Here is a 16,985-nt window from a genome sequence, read left to right as displayed (position 1 = left end):
CTTAGCCTCTATTGTTTTCTAGCCTCAGTTTGTCCAAGTCCTGTCTGTTTTGTGTTTTTTTTGTTCATGTCTCATTATACTCTTCGTGTTGGTAACCTGACCCTGGACCGCCTTGAATAAATCTCGATCTGAGCACTCAATGCTCGTGATCGCTCCATGGCACATTGAGCTGGAATAGGTCTCTCTAGTTTTTATTTGGTCTTTTGTCTCACTGCAAGGATAATACAGCCTTTAAATGTAGCCATCATACTTCAAGTTTTTGCCAAAACCTGTCATTGGAATTAGTTAGTTGGTATGTTTGGGAAGTTTTGAGAAGTTTGAGATTCACCAAGAGTCTTGGTTGTTTGGTAGCAATTACCCTGTTATTGCGGTTCATTAGAGTAAGTGTGAACGCTTCCTTTCTACCTCTCATGCTGAGACCGTCTGAGCAGGTGGCGCTCGGTTCATTTCCGAATACTAGTGTTATTCGTTTTAAGAGCACAATGCCAAAAGCATCAAAATGACCCAAACATATGATGCGATATCACAAGATCAGACGTTAAACAAATTTTACTTCGATTGTATGTTTGTGAGTGTGAACGCTAAGCAAATCAGTATTAGAATGTAACAATGTATCATTCCTTGTTTGGTCGCACACACACACACACATATGAAGACATGTCCCCTGATTTTAGGTCTCCAACTCTGCAGCTCCTTCAGAGGAAGGGAACACAATACAATCACACACTCCATGGGTCATGCCCACGTCCACCTGAGGTAACAGGCCCCTCGAGGGCTTCCCCATGGACATCACACCATCCCCTCACACAAGGGGCGCTCGTCTGACCAATGGTCTCACTGCACCATGCCTCTTTTTCAGCATTTGTAGCAATGGCAGAGGACCACGCCCAGCTATGAAACAAGGTCTTCCAGGTGACACAGACGTGCTCTAGCCAGTAGACCAAAGAGTCCGTCCCCTAAACACACGGTTACTCTCGTGTGCGACGTGCTCCGACACCGTGAACTACCACGACAGCTAATATGGGCATCATCTTGTTGTCATGTAGTGCACTCAAATTAATAATTATTTTGATTGTTACGACGCCTTTTAAGATACATTTTAGTTCATGATGAAACATGTAAATGTAGCTACAGGACATGTGTTTTATGCAAAGGGATGACATCTTAAATACTAGCTGAATACGTTAACTGAATGCTAGTTGTTTAATGCAGCCGATTAGAAAGGTTTTGTACAAGACCCCTTTAGTTTAGAAACAATTTGCGACATGTGCTGAATGCCAGACTCTTTATAAATGCCAGACTCCAAAATAAAACAACAAAAATTATTTCTGTGAGGTTTGATCCTCTCCATCTCTCTTCTGATGCATTTTGACGAAGTGTAGGGTGAGCGGCTCACGCATGCGCCGTGATTCCCCCTCCCCTGACCTCCTCCCGGTTTCTGCTGTGCTGAACAACTTGGTCCCTCCTCAATTAAATACAAATATTCAAATAAATACGCTTTTACACATGAGGTATGGCAGCTATGTTTGGGAAGATTCTCATCGGCATTTATGTGGAAATCAAACGAAGCGATGGTAAGTGACGCCCAATCCGGACTCCTAAGCTTCACTGAGGTTGCGTTCTGAAGGAAGGGCTGTCGCGAGCCAGCTACATCATCTTTGTTGCCGAGTAACGCCGGCCTCGAGCACATTCAATCACTTAGCTTGCAGCATGCTAGCTAGCTAACTCTGGCAAAAATGACAAGGGACCGGGCATAACTGGTAGCTAGATGGCAAAAAAGATATAGACCTGACGTTTATTATCGTCGCCGTTACACTGTCTTTTGCACCGAAGCCCTAGATATACTTTAAGAAGCTCCCCGTCCTCCCGAGCATCCTGAATCACAAGGAAGGGCTTTTCTGTCACTTTAGCTCGCTAGCATCGCGAAAACGCCCAGAGAAACGAGCTGTGCATTGAGAAACGTGCAACAAATGGCCTAACGAGTAGCTTGTGCATGCATAGCCACAATGGCACGATTGTGTGGGAAAACACGCCAGCCAACATTGTGTCTGTGCGTTTGGTTGCGTTTGTCCAGTGTCCGCCCTTGAATAAAGGTTCTAGTATGGGTGATGTATATAACTGATGCGGAGTGGGCATCTCCTGTAGCAAAGGTCAACGTATACGTTTAACCACAATGAATCTAGAAATTCATCTACAAATGTAGCAGAGTTGCACAATTTGTCATGCTTTATTAACTTGGACCTTATACATTAAACGTACCGGTAACTAGTGCAGCTCTTTCTTAGTAGATAATAGTGAATTAGGGGGAAAACCACTTTTTCAAAAACTTATGAGAAATATGTAGCAAGGCTAATGTCAGTCTGCTGATGGAGATGTTGACGTGTGTGGTCCAGTACAGATTCTGTACAGAAACCAACTTCTCTCTTAGGCCCAGTTAAAAATGTTTCTATTGGCCTCCCAGTTGCAATCATTCACAGCTCAGGAAGAGCACGCACTGCGTATCGACGTTTATTAGTGTATTCTCTCTCTCTCTCTCTCTCTCTCTCTCTCTCTCTCTCTCTCTCTCTCTCTCTCTCTCTCTTGTATCTTCAAAGTGTAAACCTCTGGATGCTTTAGTTTCTTAATTCCCATACTTTACAACCGTATAAAATTCTCTTATTTCTTTTGTCACTTTGGCACGTTAATTTGATCATGCGGCGTCTGCCAGCTGCCCGATGAATACTTGTCTACATTTACTCTCTGTGACAGCTTTCAGTGACTAATCATATCAACTTGAAACGTGATAGATGGTGTGTGGCACAAAAATCAATGATGTCTGATGATAAGGCTCTCATAACGAATGGACTTACCTTTTTGGGTGAATTCAAAGGGACACTTTTCTAATTGATCTTCTGTGCATAGTTTATCACATACAGCAGAAAGTCACATTGAAATGCATTTTTTCCTATTTAAAATTTTATATAGCTGTGCAATAAGCTATATGATTTGTTGACCTTTGCTATACTGATATCACAGAACCATACAATATACAAATTAGGCCTCTAATAAATTCCACAGATTAATTGCATGCTGTGAGCATCTTCATCAGTCTCAGACTTTACGGATGAGAGTTCTCTGACCGTTTTGACTAATAATGCCTGATTGTGCCTTATCACATGATTCAACATATGTAAGTACCTATGCTCAAACATTAGGCAGGCCAGTCTTCAACCATGTGACATTACATTTCCATTTACAGCATTTGGCAGTCATTCTTACTGAGAGAGATGTAATTTATCAGTACGGGATCAGACCCATGACCTTCATCTACCTTATATCTCACAGAATAAGCACAATGAACAATGTTTGGTTGTATTGTGCTTTCCTTCTTTTGATGCATTGATGCAGTGGGGCTAACGTCCCAGTGGGACTAAGGGGGTTAACATATAAAAGGGGAGTTGGAGTTTACTAAGCCTGGCAACCCACCAAATGAGGCTACAATAATCAGCAAAAAAAAAGACCCACCAAATTGGCCGGTGTTACTGACCTGCTTGTCAATGCTGCACCGAAGCACGAGTGGGCGCGGGATGCTGCGTTTCAGCTCTGTCCCGTGGTCACTGTGAGGGCGGAGGACCTGCAGTCTGCAGGTCTCACCTGGCCTGTGGTACTGCTTCAGTGCTCAGGGAAAGCTGCAGATCATCCTGTTGTGGACTCCCCATAAAAGCATTTGCTAAAGGCATCAGTGTAAATTTAGGACCTGCATTGTTTTCTTTATGGTATTTGTGACTTTGTAAAATTTCACCAAATTCATATTAAATTCTATGAAATGTCAGGATTTGGCTTCATATTTACAGGCTGGAGTGTCCTACTCCCTTTACTCTTATGTATTATCTCCAGTAACACAAAGGAGAGACCAAAGTACATTTTAGTGTTGTAGGTGTTGCCATGAGTGTGATTCCAAGTCAAGTTCCCTTGAATCTTTTTGTTTACGTTTTACATTTGGTTGATTGTTTTGGACACCAAATATCCACAGACCTTCACCCAAATACAAGTCTGGAGATAGTCTTGGGTTTAGGTGTTGCGTTAAAGATCAGCTGTGTGCTCTTTCCAGGACGAATACACCAAGCCATGGTGACCTCGCTTAATGAAGACAACGAAAGCGTCACTGTGGAATGGATAGAAAATGGGGATACAAAAGGCAAAGAGGTAGATTCGTTACACTGTAAGACCTACCCAAAATGGAGGTGTTGTACAACAGGTGTTGTAAAGGCAGCCACCCCCACCCCACACATCATATATAAATGTGTTAGTATCTAAGAGTCAAACCTGGAAAAGAACAGGCTTGTATTCCCTCCCCGAGCTGGTACATTAAAAAACTCTGCTCGTTTCCACTCTTGTAGACAATGTTTTTTTGTGATTTCCTCCAAAGCAGCTTTTGTATCTATGCCTTAAATAGTCTCCCACATCTCTCCACAATAACTTTAAAGGCAGAAGCTATCAAAGTCACTACAGAGTGTGAATGCTGAATACAGATACACAAGGAAGCATGTCCTTGTACCTAATGTTGGAGAACATCCAAACCTTCATTCTTTTTGCCTGCCTAGATCGACTTGGACAGCATTTTTGCACTAAATCCAGATCTTGCACCTGATGAGGAGCTGACACAGAGTCCAGAAACCCCGCCACCTCCAGTGTCCAACTCCATGAAAGTTAACAAGATCCCACCTAATAAGGTTTGTGCTCCATCATGCAAGGAAAATACTTGTATGTGCCATCTTGTATTTACCATCTTGGGAAACGATTTTACATGTGTACACAGGTTGTTGCATGTAGGTGTTTTTAAATGAACATTGTAAAATCCCTGCAGAATCGACGAACCGTAGCACCACCCAAGAACGATACATCGGCGAAGGATAACCGAGGTACGGACAGCAAACCGGACCAGGGTGGATCCTGAGTCCTGAGGCTTGGATCCTTGCAGCCAAGACTATTACATTTAAATTTGATTGTGAGCCATTTTATTAGTTTCCAAATATATTGGTTGTTCTTGAATTAAATACTATGCACTCAAGTTCCTCTCTGCAGTCCTAGCCAATTCACATATTTACCCATCCTCCCAGCTCCCAAGACTCCTTAACTGGGCAATGGAGAACCTTGCCTTGATTACCCGATACAAGTACAATAGAAGCTGGAAAAGAACCATAACCTGGGTTGCATGGAGGATTGCCAAGCACTGGACTGAACCTCTGCTATGCCATAAAGCCCCTAAAATGAGCTTTAATTGACAGCAGTAATCATTAGGTTAGAAATCTATTCACAAGATGGATCACAAACATGGCACATTAGAAATTCTGCATTAGAAGCAGTAAAGATATGCAGTCACAGTGGGTTTGAACCAACTGATGTGGTGGGGGGGGGGGGGGTGCTACAAACCATCCTGGACACCTGCAGAAAGTGCAGATCTCTTTCTGCTGTACAGTAAGCCAGATGGTTAACCGAAACAAGTCTGCAACCTTCAGAGGTTGTCTGTAAGCTCTGTGGTCCATAGTCCTGAAGTGTGTAATATATTGTCTCTTGTTAGTTGTAGGAACAACGCGGGCGCGGCCCAGCCAGCAGACGGAGCAGGCCCCTGCTGCCCCACCTCCTCCACCCATCCAGCACCAGACCCTGCAGCAGCAGCAGAATGGTACACCACCCACGGCTTGGACCAGAGACGCTTGGCCTAGTGCAGCACCAGCGCGGGTCATCAGGGCCGGTGTGGAATAGCAGGGCGTAGCATAGACAGCGTGGTATTACAATGAGCGGCGCAGGACAGAAGAGCTCCGGGAGAGCCCCGTCGCAGCAGAACCGTGTCAGATCCCTGTGAAGTTAGTCTGTCAGATCCGTTTGGTCAGCTCACCCCTTCTGACTTTGCTTTTCATTCCTCTCACGTTTGTCTCTTTCAAGAGATCTTCATAGATCTGGACGTAGGTACTGTAACTAAATCGTTTATTCCCCTTTACATTTTTTTTTAGGTTTGCTGTGAATAAGGGAGGTTGTGATCTGTGGAGTGGTACAGTGTATGGACTGCTCAAAAGAGTAGAGAGGAGAGCTTTCACAGGTTGGAACAAAGGGCCCGTCTGTAGAGAGGCCTTTAGACGTTGTTTTTCTCTCTCACTGCCGAGATCTTCCCTGTTGTCCCTATTGTTCTGGATTGCCCGGCCAGGCTCCCAGTGGTTTTAGCTGGCTCGTCATCTTCGCCCTAATGTGTCGAGGCTAACAGTTTTGTTTGATTATTTCGTGGATATTTTTACTTTGTGATGTCAGAGTGGCTTTGAGACGTCATGGGGGTTTTGCTGTTGTTTCCGTCTTTGAGGTTCTGTTGATCGTGTTTCGTTGCATGTGCTCCAGCTCGCCGGAAGTCCAACTGCGTGAAGGAGGTGGAGAAGCTTCAGGAAAAGAGAGAAAGGAGACGCTTACAGCAACAGGAGCTGCGGGAGAAGAGAGCACAGGTACAGGAAGAGAAACGTCTCGCAAAAGTTCACCAACATCTTGTAACCCCAAACCCATGGGATTGGTAGGGTACCAAGGATCATCATGCTCATTTTTTAAGGGTGCCAGAATGTAGGATACAGTTCTGTCAGACCAACATCCAAGATATCAGAACATCAGAACAAGATATCAGAGAATCCCCAAACCAGCTTTACTTGCTTCTATTCTATTCTATTCCAGCAAACAAATATATAATAATAATATATATATATATATAACAAATACAGTGGGGAAAATAAGTATTTAGTCAGTCACCAATTGTGCAAGTTCTCCCACTTAAAAAGATGAGAGAGGCCGGTAATTGACATCATAGGTAGACCTCAACTATGAGAGACAAAATGTGAAAAAAATTGAGAAAATCATTTTGTCTGACTTTTAAAGAATTTATTTGCAAATAATGGTGGAAAATAAGTATTTGGTCACCTACAAACAAGCAAGATTTCTGGCTGTCACAGACCTGTAACTTCTTTTTTAAGAGGCTCCTCTTTCCCCCACTCATTACCTGTAGTAATGGCACCTATTTGAAGTCGTTAACAGTATAAAAGAAACCTGCCCACAACCTCAAACAGTCACACTCCAAACTCCACTATGGTGAAGACGAAAGAGCTGTCGGAGGACACCAGAAACTGAATTGTAGGCTGGGAAGACTGAATCTGCAATAGGCAAGCAGCTTGGTGTGAAGAAATCTACTGTGGGAGCAATAATCAGAAAATGAAAGACCTACAAGACCACTACTAATCTCCCTCGATCTGGGGCTCCACGCAAGATCTCAGCCCGTGGGGTCAAAATGATCACAAGAACGGTGAGGAAAAATCCCAGAACCACAAGGGGGGATCTAGTGAATGACCTGCAGAAAGCTGGGACCAACGTTACAAAGGCTACCATCAGCAACACACTACGACGCCAGGGGCTCAGATCTTGCAGTGCCAGACGTGTCCCCCTGCTTAAGCCAGGCACGTCTGAAGTTTGCTAGAGAGCATTTGGATGTTCCAGAAGAGTATTGGGAGAATGTCATATGGTCAGATGAAACCAAAGTAGAACTATTTGGTAAAAACACAACTCGTCGTGTTTGGAGGACAGTGAATGCTGAGTTGCATCCAAAGAACACCATACCAACTGTCAAGCATGGGGGTGGCAACATCATGCTTTGGGGCTGTTTCTCTGCAAAGGGACCAGGACGACTGGTCCGTGTACATGAAAGAATGAATGGGGCCATGTATTGTGAGATTTTGGGTGCAAACCTCCTTCCATCAGCAAGGGCAATGAAGATGAAACCTGAGGAGATCTGCATGGAGGAATGGGCCAACATACCAGCAACAGTGTGTGCCAACCTTGTGAAGACTTACAGAAAACGTTTGACCTCTGTCATTGCCAACAGAGGATATACAACAAAGTATTGAGATGAACTTTTGTTATTGACCAAATACTTATTTTCCACCATTATTTGCAAATAAATTCTTTAAAAGTCAGTTGAATGATTTTCTCAATTTTTTTTCACATTTTGTCTCTCATAGTTGAGGTCTACCTATGATGTCAATTACCGGCCTCTCTCATCTTTTTAAGTGGGAGAACTTGCACAATTGGTTACTGACTAAATACTTATTTTCCCCACTGTAAATAAAATTGAGAAATCTTTACTTTGCAAAACCATTTGGAAATTAAGTCAAGACACAAAAATACAAAAAGCAGAGCCAAGAGTTGGCCAAGATCTGTGTGAGTAAATAAAGCCAGTGATCTGCAACAGTTCCCAGTATGGTCCTTGAGGCACTCCTGGAAGCATTGAGAAGTTTGTTTTATTCTCTATCCAGGATGTCGATGCCACAACACCTAATTATGAAATTATGTGTATGATCCGTGACTTCAGAGGCAGCCTTGACTACAGGCCACTGACAACCGCTGATCTGGTAAAAAAAAATAACGTTTGTTAAAAATTTAGTCCCACATGTAAAATACTAATCCTATATTGTACCACATAATTGTCACACTGTTGTTGTCTGTAGTAAACGATGCATGTTTTTCCAGATTGAAGACCATAGAATATGTGTAGGTGTCAGGGCAAGGCCACTGAACAAGAAGGGTGAATATTGAAAGTTTTAAGTAATTCATCAGAACATTATACTCTGTGTGTGGAGTAAACCCAGTAATTCACTGCAAATCCTCTGATTCAGAACTGAGCGTGAAGGACCTGGACGTCATCACCATCCCCAGTAAAGATGTGGTCATGGTCCACGAACCCAAACAAAAAGTGGATTTAACAAGATACCTGGAGAATCAGACATTTCGATTTGATTACGCGTTCGACGACAGCACCACAAATGAAATGGTTTACAGGTCAGTTTTCTACCAGCTGAAGGGTAGTGGGAAGCAAAGACAAAACGGTCTTTTCCTTTTTTGTTCTCTCTTTTTGCAAGACTTTTCTCTGTCCTTTCAGGTTCACCGCCCGGCCGCTGGTCGAGACCATCTTCGAGCGGGGGATGGCCACGTGCTTCGCTTACGGACAGACCGGGAGCGGAAAGACTCATGTAGGCCTCGATAATGACATCATCACATTGAGCTCATGGAGATGAGCGCATCAGAGCTCCGTCTCCTAACCTGCTTCTCTCCGTTCCAGACAATGGGTGGAGATTTTTCTGGGAAAAATCAGGATTGCTCTAAGGGGATTTACGCACTGGCAGGTGTGCAGGGCTAACGGTTTATCATTGTTTAATTCGCTGTAAAATGCTCGTCATAACTGAACATGCTTTGTATTACTATGCAGCTCGTGACGTTTTTCTAATGCTGAAGAAACCGAACTACAAAAAGTTGGACCTCCAAGTTTACGCCACCTTCTTTGAAATTTACAGCGGAAAGGCAAGTACCAGTTCAGGGACCCCTTCATCTTAGATCACTATTGCATACAAACAAATGAACCAAATAAGAGTCCCACAACTGAGCCGGGGAAATATGTGCACCTCTCAGTCTATTACGTGTGTGTGTGTGTGTGTGTGTGTGTGTGTGTGTGTGTGTGTGTGTGTGTGTCTACATGTATTTATGGATGGATGTATATCTATGTGCACGTGTGTGTGGGTTTGTCTGAATGGGGGACTGCGTGTGTGTGTGTGTGTGTGTGTGTGTGTGTGTGTGTGTGCCTGCAGGTGTTCGACCTGCTGAACAGGAAGGCAAAGCTGCGTGTGCTGGAGGACGGGAAGCAGCAGGTGCAGGTGGTGGGTCTGCAGGAGCGAGAGGTCAAGTGCACCGAGGACGTGCTCAAGCTCATCGAAGTGGGCAACAGCTGCAGGTGAGCTCCCACAGGTCTGAGCACCTGCCACGTTTACCTCAACGCCGCACCCCGCCCCCTTGCCCCGCCCCATTCTCTCCGCCGCTTCACCCCACCCCTTACCTCCACTATTATGCTTTGTCCCGCAGAACATCCGGACAGACCTCAGCTAATGCCCACTCCTCGCGTAGCCACGCTGTGTTCCAGATCATTCTACGGCGCAGGGGGAAGATGCACGGCAAGTTCTCCCTGATCGACCTGGCGGGCAACGAGAGGGGGGCCGACACGTCCAGTGCCGATCGCCAGACCCGCCTCGAGGGGGCGGAGATCAACAAGAGTTTGCTGGCGCTGAAGGTCGGCTCACACACACGTGCACAACACTCCACACACACAACGCAGATAAACAATGAGGATGACGTATTCCCAACACTGCTACCTGCAGGAGTGCATCCGAGCCTTGGGTCGGAATAAGCCACACACTCCGTTCCGGGCCAGCAAGCTCACACAGGTCCTGCGAGACTCCTTCATCGGAGAGAACTCCAGAACATGCATGGTGAGAAACATCTAGCTTTCTCCTAAAGCAGCATAAGTGCTGCTGACCTTCATTCTGGCCACATTCTCGTATAGTAGTTCAGTCACAATATGATGATGGTCTCCATTTTAACAAACACTAACCAGAATGATTCACTATGAAATGGTTTTGCTGTGTCTTGTGGAATATGTTCGACAAGCATCGAGGACTGGAGGGACAATTTCTGGGTGTTGAAAGAGTTTCGTCTTCAGCCGGAATATAGGACATTGTTTTTTAGTGACGTCTTACTCACAAGGCTCAGATGACGGTGTTTGAGCATGTTTTACAAGAACAAATTAGGAGGAGGAAGGTTTGTGTCCTCCAAGGTGATTCATTTATTTACTTTTCGCTCCGCTTATGTTCATTTTGCACAAGAAAAGTTTAGTTTATCAATAGACTCGTATTTTAAAAATAAGCACCAGAAAGTTCAAAATGGTAGATCTCACACCAAAGAGTTAAAGCAGCATATGGGAATGACTACATGTTGGTTTCTTGCCTCGAACTCAGAAATCATCCACAGACCAGCTCTGATGACATGGACTTGGCCTGCACACTTAAGTTCAAACAGAAAACCAGCTGATGCCCCTGGAGGTCTTCTTAGCAGCTCCTGCACAGCCAGCTCCTTGCACCGTACCACCGCTGGCCCCGGGCCCCCCGCCCCCCGCCCCCCGCATGACACCGCTGGTCTGCATTAGCGGTTTAGGATTATTAAACCAGTCTACTGTTTATGTTCCTCTGCAGATCGCCACCATCTCTCCTGGCATGGCGTCCTGTGAGAACACGTTGAATACGCTAAGATACGCCAACAGGTGTGTTGAGCTGTCTCAAGGGCTTTTGCTTTGACTTTTTACACACACATCTGCATTCCTGCTGATTTAAAGATGCATACTGAAATGCTGAATATCAAAAGGTTATTTTGAATATAAAACGTATGGATGCAGACTTTTCCCTTTGATATGGGAAGACCTGTAATTATGAACTCAAACTGCTTTGGCCTGGATTTCTCGGGTATCAAACCGTGAGAGTGCAGGTATGGGAGTGTCTCCTTAGCCAACTCAGAATGCCTTCATTAGAATAGGAGAGGTAGTCTGAGCCATGGACTATATGCTGAAATTTTAACACTTTGACATTCAGGAGCCCTGCAAATTGGCCGGTGTTACTGAGTAACTTTACTGTACTTCTACCTGAGAGAACGCTGTTACTTCACACTCATGCGAGTATTTGTTGTTACTTTATTTTAATTTGTACTTTGGAAAAATATAAATAATTTCATTCTGTTTTCTAGATATCCAATATGCAGTCATGCAGTATAGAATACATCGCTGTTCAATGATATTTCATAATGTATTGGATTGAAGTATTTATATATAGTAATTAACTCTATATAACAACTGTTGCACTTCCACTGTTAATGTTTCTTTCACTGTGTAAGCTGAGAAGTCAACCAGACTCCATTACAGCAGTTAGCCCTGTTCACGTTAACCTCTGACCCTGTCCCGCCCTTGGCGAGGGGTTTGTCCTGCGTTCACCGCCTCCTCTCTCTCTGTCCCTGCTGGCCGTGCATCTCGTCCACGTCAGGGTGAAGGAGTTCGGGATAAGCCCCTCAGACATCCCCTTCTCGCAGGGGGGCTGCGGCCGCGCTGACCTCTCCCCCACATACGAGTACGATACCTCTGCTACCTCAGCCAGCAGGTTTCACCCTCTACCGTCCGCCCGCCCGCCTCCCCACACGCCCGCCTCATTCCGTTGGCATCAGCCGTACTAATGAGTTGCTCTCATTTCAGTAGTGAATGCTTCCATGTGCCTTGTTTGTTTGTTTGTTTGTTGTCCCCCCCCCCCCAACCTCCTAATGTTGATTGTTGTTGTTGTTTTTGTTTTCCTGCTTTCTCGGTCACCAGTCTGTGTTGCGGAATGATTTAAGCATTTTGTGTTTAGCAGAGCTACGTGTCGCTTGCGTCCCTCGCGCTTGCGTCCTATAAGCTAACGCTAGCGTCACTGTCCTGGTGCACCCACATGCGCGGTGTGAATGAACGTGAGTCGGTCCACAGCAGACAGCCTCAGCTTGGTCCTGCCATTTAGCCAGCCACGATACGTGCTAATAGCACTTCTGTCCTTTACAGTGTGTACAGACAGTTGAGACTGTGTGTGTGTGTGTGTGTGTGTGTGTGTGTGTGTGTGTGTGTGTGTGTGTGTGTAGGGTGAAGGAGCTCACTGTCGACCCCGGTGTGATGATGGAGGGCAGGGTGGGAGTTCACCCCATGAGCCAGCTGGACGTGCTGGAGTCTCAGTGGGGTGTCGGCAGCTCCCCGCAGAGAGACGACCTCAAAATTCTCTGTGAACAGAACGTAAGGGAGAGCGTGGCCTGGGCATTCTGCTCTCCATTCACTGGTCCCGTTCCATCACACGCACACATATATATTTTTGTGTATACACGTTTATCACATCCATACCAAGTGACCATGTAGCAACCTTTTGTAATCATAATTTTAGTACTAAAATGAATAATTCAAATTGTATTAATGAAATAAATTAATAAAATGTTTAATGACGTGCAAGTTCTCAACATGAGTAAGTGTGGAGGCGTTGTGTGGTGCGCGTGTTCGTAGGAGGAGGAGGTGTCTCCGCAGCTCTTCACCTTCCACGAGGCCGTGTCCCAGCTGGTGGAGATGGAGGAGCAGGTGCTGGAGGACCACCGAGCCGTGTTTCAGGTGCTCCCTCCCCCTTCAGCACCTCCACCCTGACAAACTACAACGTCTGAGGGGCAAAACGCTGGACCGACATCGCTGCTCAGAGCTGACGTCCACTTGATTCTGTACAGTTAGCCATCGAAAATGTGCGATATCACCGACTGTGTTTTAATTGCGCCACAGGAGTCTATACGCTGGCTAGAAGACGAGAAGGTTCTGATCGAGATGACTGAAGAGGTGGACTACGATGTGGACTCCTACGCAACACAGCTCGAGCAAATTCTGGACCAGAAGATTGAAGTATTAACGGAGCTCCGAGGTAAAATATCCGATTACTCTGCAGTTACTTCATCTTCATCTTCAGATGGCTCCTGCTTGGGTTTTTATCCAAATTGAATTTGCTGGACCACCCCAGAGCTCATGGAAATTTCAGCTTGTGCCAACATGCACTATAAAAGAAGGTGGAGCACAAACTCTTCTATCCACTTGTGTTCATACAGAAGCTCTGGAGTTCAGATCATGTGTGAATGTTATGATGAATGTGTAAAATATTGACCAGGAAAAGGCAGCTTTTTAAACACCAAGCACAGGAACAAGAAGTGCGTCCTGTAGTGCGTCCTGTAGTGGGTGCCTGACTTGACAAATTTTGACTTGTGTGGTTCCTGTGGTGGTAATTTTATTAACGTTATTAATTAGGAACTGGAGTGGGCAGTAGCTATGATGTCCACAACGTCTTGGTGAATTCCACGTCCATGAACTGAACTTTCTCCTCTCGAACAGATAAGGTGAAGTCATTCAGATCTGCTCTTCAAGAGGAGGAGCAAGCCAGTAAGCAGATCAACCCTAAGCGGCCCAGGCCCCTCTGAGGCCCCCGGGGCCCACCTCCGTACTGCTCCAAGAGCCAGCCGCTTAACATAGACGGCTACAGCCCCCAGCGTTTCAGCTTCTCATCCTCAGCTCCGTGTACATTAGTAACTCTGCAGTTAGTGTTGTGACGGGTCCTTTTTCATTTGAAGAAGGGTTAATAAGCACATATTGAAGCCTGATTGTATAGTATTAAAATTGATTTTAGTTCCCACTAAAATTACTTTTATAATACTGTACAATTTAAAGTCCATGTTATGGGTAACAGTGAACAGACATTTTGACTTAATGCATGCACATAGCAGCTATGATTGTACTTAGGGGTTCCCATAGACCTGACCTTGACCTGCTGTTGAGCCTGTAAATATAACATTTTCACTAGACATGCTTTCAAAAGGTATACCAACTCCACGATTTATAAAACAGTGCCCTTTATAGGAAGAGATACAACTCTAGGTCGAAGGTCTCCCCAAATACGCGCTGATGGAAACTAATGAGAGGAAAGAATGTTTGATAAGGTCAATAATCCACTATGAAATGCTTTACAAATTCACCAGTTTAAACCTGACCAGTTGACCTAAAGGTATAGGCATATCCAGTATCTTATTTGACTGAAATGTAACTCTGCTTGTGCCAGGTCAGACCCAAGGAAAATGGCCTTATGGGAAATGCTGTTGGCTTAAGGGGAGATGTTTATTGGGCAGTGGAGTCATTTCTGATCCAGCGGGGCCAGTGACGGTGTTGCTCTGCCCTCCTGCTTTGAAGCACCTGAGCCATAAGCTGAAAGGTTTTGCGAAACTCTTGAAGCAGGTGTTTTAGAAAAGGGAACGCAAAGGTGCATGTGCTTTGGAGCCCCAAGACCTGGCACAAGAACATCTGAATATGTGTGTGTGTGTGTGTGTGCGCGCGTGTGCGTAACAACGTGGTACACCCACTTTGTCACAGACAAGCAGGAGGAAGATTTCTAAGAAAAAAAGCAGCGTTGTAGACAGTATCTTAAACATGTAAATCGAGGAATCTGTGAACTCGGCATCCTGAACTCTGTTCCAGAACTCGCCAGTGTACTGATATATTTCTGTTCATTTTTGTACTTAATTCATACACTTCGTGTCCAGTGTTTGTTTGCTACTGCGTCGTTTACAAAGGCAATCGGTATGTTCCGCTGCGATCCATCACTCTGTAACCTTGTGTAAAAAAAAAAAAAAAAAACAGAAAGAAAAAAGTTTTTCATCCCATTTTGAAGCTGTTTTTAAAAAGAGGAAAGATGAATACACAGCACTGATCCTGGGAGTGTCTGCTGCTGTGGAACGTTTATGGTACTCGGTATGCGTGAGTGTGTGCACAGCTGATGTATTGCTGGAGTAAAGAATAAAGAACCGTGATGACTGGATCTGTTTATTGTTTCACGTTTTTCAGACTTGTTGCCATCTGGGTAGCCCAGTGGTTAAGGTACTTGACTAGTAATCAGAAATTTGCTGGTTCAAATCCCATTATACATAAGCTACACCCTCATACACCTACTCCCATTTGTATTCAGTCATAAGTCAGCAAGATGATTTTGTGTACTGGTAGTTGCAAATAAAATTGTGAATTGTGACCTCAGAGAACAAATTGGTTACTCAGGAATTCTGATGTAACCTTCAGGAGGATAAATAACGGAACAATTTGCATAGCTGATCAACTGCATTTAATCCACAGTACATACAGTAATACAGAAATGAGCACAAGTGGGTGGTTGACTGGTGGAGAAACATAAGACTGAAGGTGAACCCCTCGTCACCTGCCTACACTGACAACCAGCTCCTAGACTTCTGGTGCCTGTTTGCTGCTTATGGAGATTATGGTAGAGTATGAAAACGCAGAGGCTTCTGACAAACAACGTATTTGGACATCGGAACATTCGGCGATGAATGGTGTAAAGATCTGTTTATCGCAAATAACATGAACAATAGAACATGAGAAGTTCTATTGTATGTCAAAAATGCATTAAAAAATACAAATTGCTGAGACTTCTTTGCTATAGTACAGTTTACATGAATACATTCTCAGATACTATTATAATGTCATATTGTGCCATAGGCTTAAAACATTTAAATAACTAAACAGTTTCAAATAACTACATGCTGATTGCCATCAACAGATAATGCTATATGGTATTCTAGCCAGAGAACAGTTTCATTTGTTATATATTACTGTCAAAGATTATGATCCAGCGGTGTATATAAATTTGTTGTAGTAACTTATAAATGATTCATAAAGTAACTTGTATATTACTTACTTTCTCATTATATATATATATATATATATATATATATATATATATATATATATATATATATATATATATATATATATATATATATATATATAAAATGAGAGGGAGAGATATATCAGCGTGTGTTCACCAGTGTGTTCCAACCTAGTGCTTTGGGCCCAACACAGTCCACATTCTTGTTCTCTTCCAGATACCAGAACAGAGAAGAACTGGGACAGGCAAGCTGGGAGGTGGAGGTGCCTAGTAATGTGAATTGGGAGGGGGTCCAAAGGGCTGGGTTTGGGAATACTGCAGTATACAGCAGGTACCGAAAGTCTGAGTCCTATACCAAGAAAACAAGAGGTTTGGGTCATTATTTATTAAACATAATACACATTTTACCCTGTTGATGCTCATAAATTAAGAACGCAATATTTAAAATAGAAACATCCATTTGGTTAGCTGTTTGAAAACACATATTACTTTGGAATTTATCTGAAAATTTATCTTGTAATGTAATTTGCTTAATAAAAAAAAATTGATACGTCACCATATTTTAAAAATATTACATGTGTACTTCTACACATAATTTCTTAATGACCAGTACCTGGCTAACTTTTAAGGTTTCACCTTAAAGCTCCACCTTAAAGGGAAGCTGTAACACCACCAACAGAGTTTAATTAAGCAGGCCTAATTATTCTACTGAGTGCTGAAATAAAATCTCAGTGCCAAACTCCTGGTAGAGGAGTCAGACTTTTAGACCGTACTTGATGAGGGAGTACAGAGAACCGTACAGGTATCTGAAGGTGAGGTCACATGACTCTGGGCAGGTACAGTGGTCCA

The 16,985-nt window shown here is 44.0% G+C and overlaps 1 protein-coding gene across 2 annotated transcripts; it reads left to right on the top strand.

Annotated features, from left to right (window-relative positions):
• Positions 1-1,401: 1,401 nt before the first annotated feature.
• On the top strand, positions 1,402-15,130 carry LOC143526101 (kinesin-like protein KIF2A). 2 transcript variants are annotated; one of them, XM_077020759.1, is made up of 21 exons: positions 1,402-1,574; positions 4,091-4,185; positions 4,584-4,712; positions 4,847-4,901; positions 5,561-5,665; positions 6,370-6,470; positions 8,319-8,414; positions 8,533-8,587; positions 8,679-8,841; positions 8,942-9,032; positions 9,122-9,185; positions 9,269-9,360; positions 9,645-9,787; positions 9,916-10,120; positions 10,209-10,319; positions 11,079-11,146; positions 11,916-11,999; positions 12,535-12,682; positions 12,944-13,045; positions 13,208-13,343; positions 13,805-15,130. In XM_077020759.1, the coding sequence occupies exons 1-21, from the start codon at positions 1,514-1,516 to the stop codon at positions 13,888-13,890; spliced, it is 2,190 nt and encodes a 729-aa protein (XP_076876874.1). In that variant the 5' UTR covers positions 1,402-1,513; the 3' UTR covers positions 13,891-15,130. The 2 variants fall into 2 exon arrangements, with proteins under 2 accessions (XP_076876874.1, XP_076876875.1); XM_077020760.1 differs by lacking the exon at positions 11,916-11,999.
• Positions 15,131-16,985: the final 1,855 nt, after the last annotated feature.

This window comes from Brachyhypopomus gauderio, chromosome 10, assembly GCF_052324685.1.
Source record: "Brachyhypopomus gauderio isolate BG-103 chromosome 10, BGAUD_0.2, whole genome shotgun sequence".
Classification (NCBI taxonomy): Eukaryota; Metazoa; Chordata; class Actinopteri; order Gymnotiformes; family Hypopomidae; genus Brachyhypopomus; species Brachyhypopomus gauderio.
Note: the sequence above shows the minus strand (reverse complement) of the source record. Positions and strands in the feature narration are given on the sequence as shown.

Excerpts from the sequence above, each read along its gene's own strand:
- LOC143526101 (XM_077020759.1), top strand. The coding sequence starts at position 1,514 with ATGGCAGCTATGTTTGGGAAGATTCTCATCGGCATTTATGTGGAAATC. Across the intron at positions 8,842-8,941 it reads ACAAATGAAATGGTTTACAG|GTTCACCGCCCGGCCGCTGG; the intron begins GTCAGTTTTCTA and ends CTGTCCTTTCAG. Across the intron at positions 9,033-9,121 it reads CCGGGAGCGGAAAGACTCAT|ACAATGGGTGGAGATTTTTC; the intron begins GTAGGCCTCGAT and ends TCTCCGTTCCAG.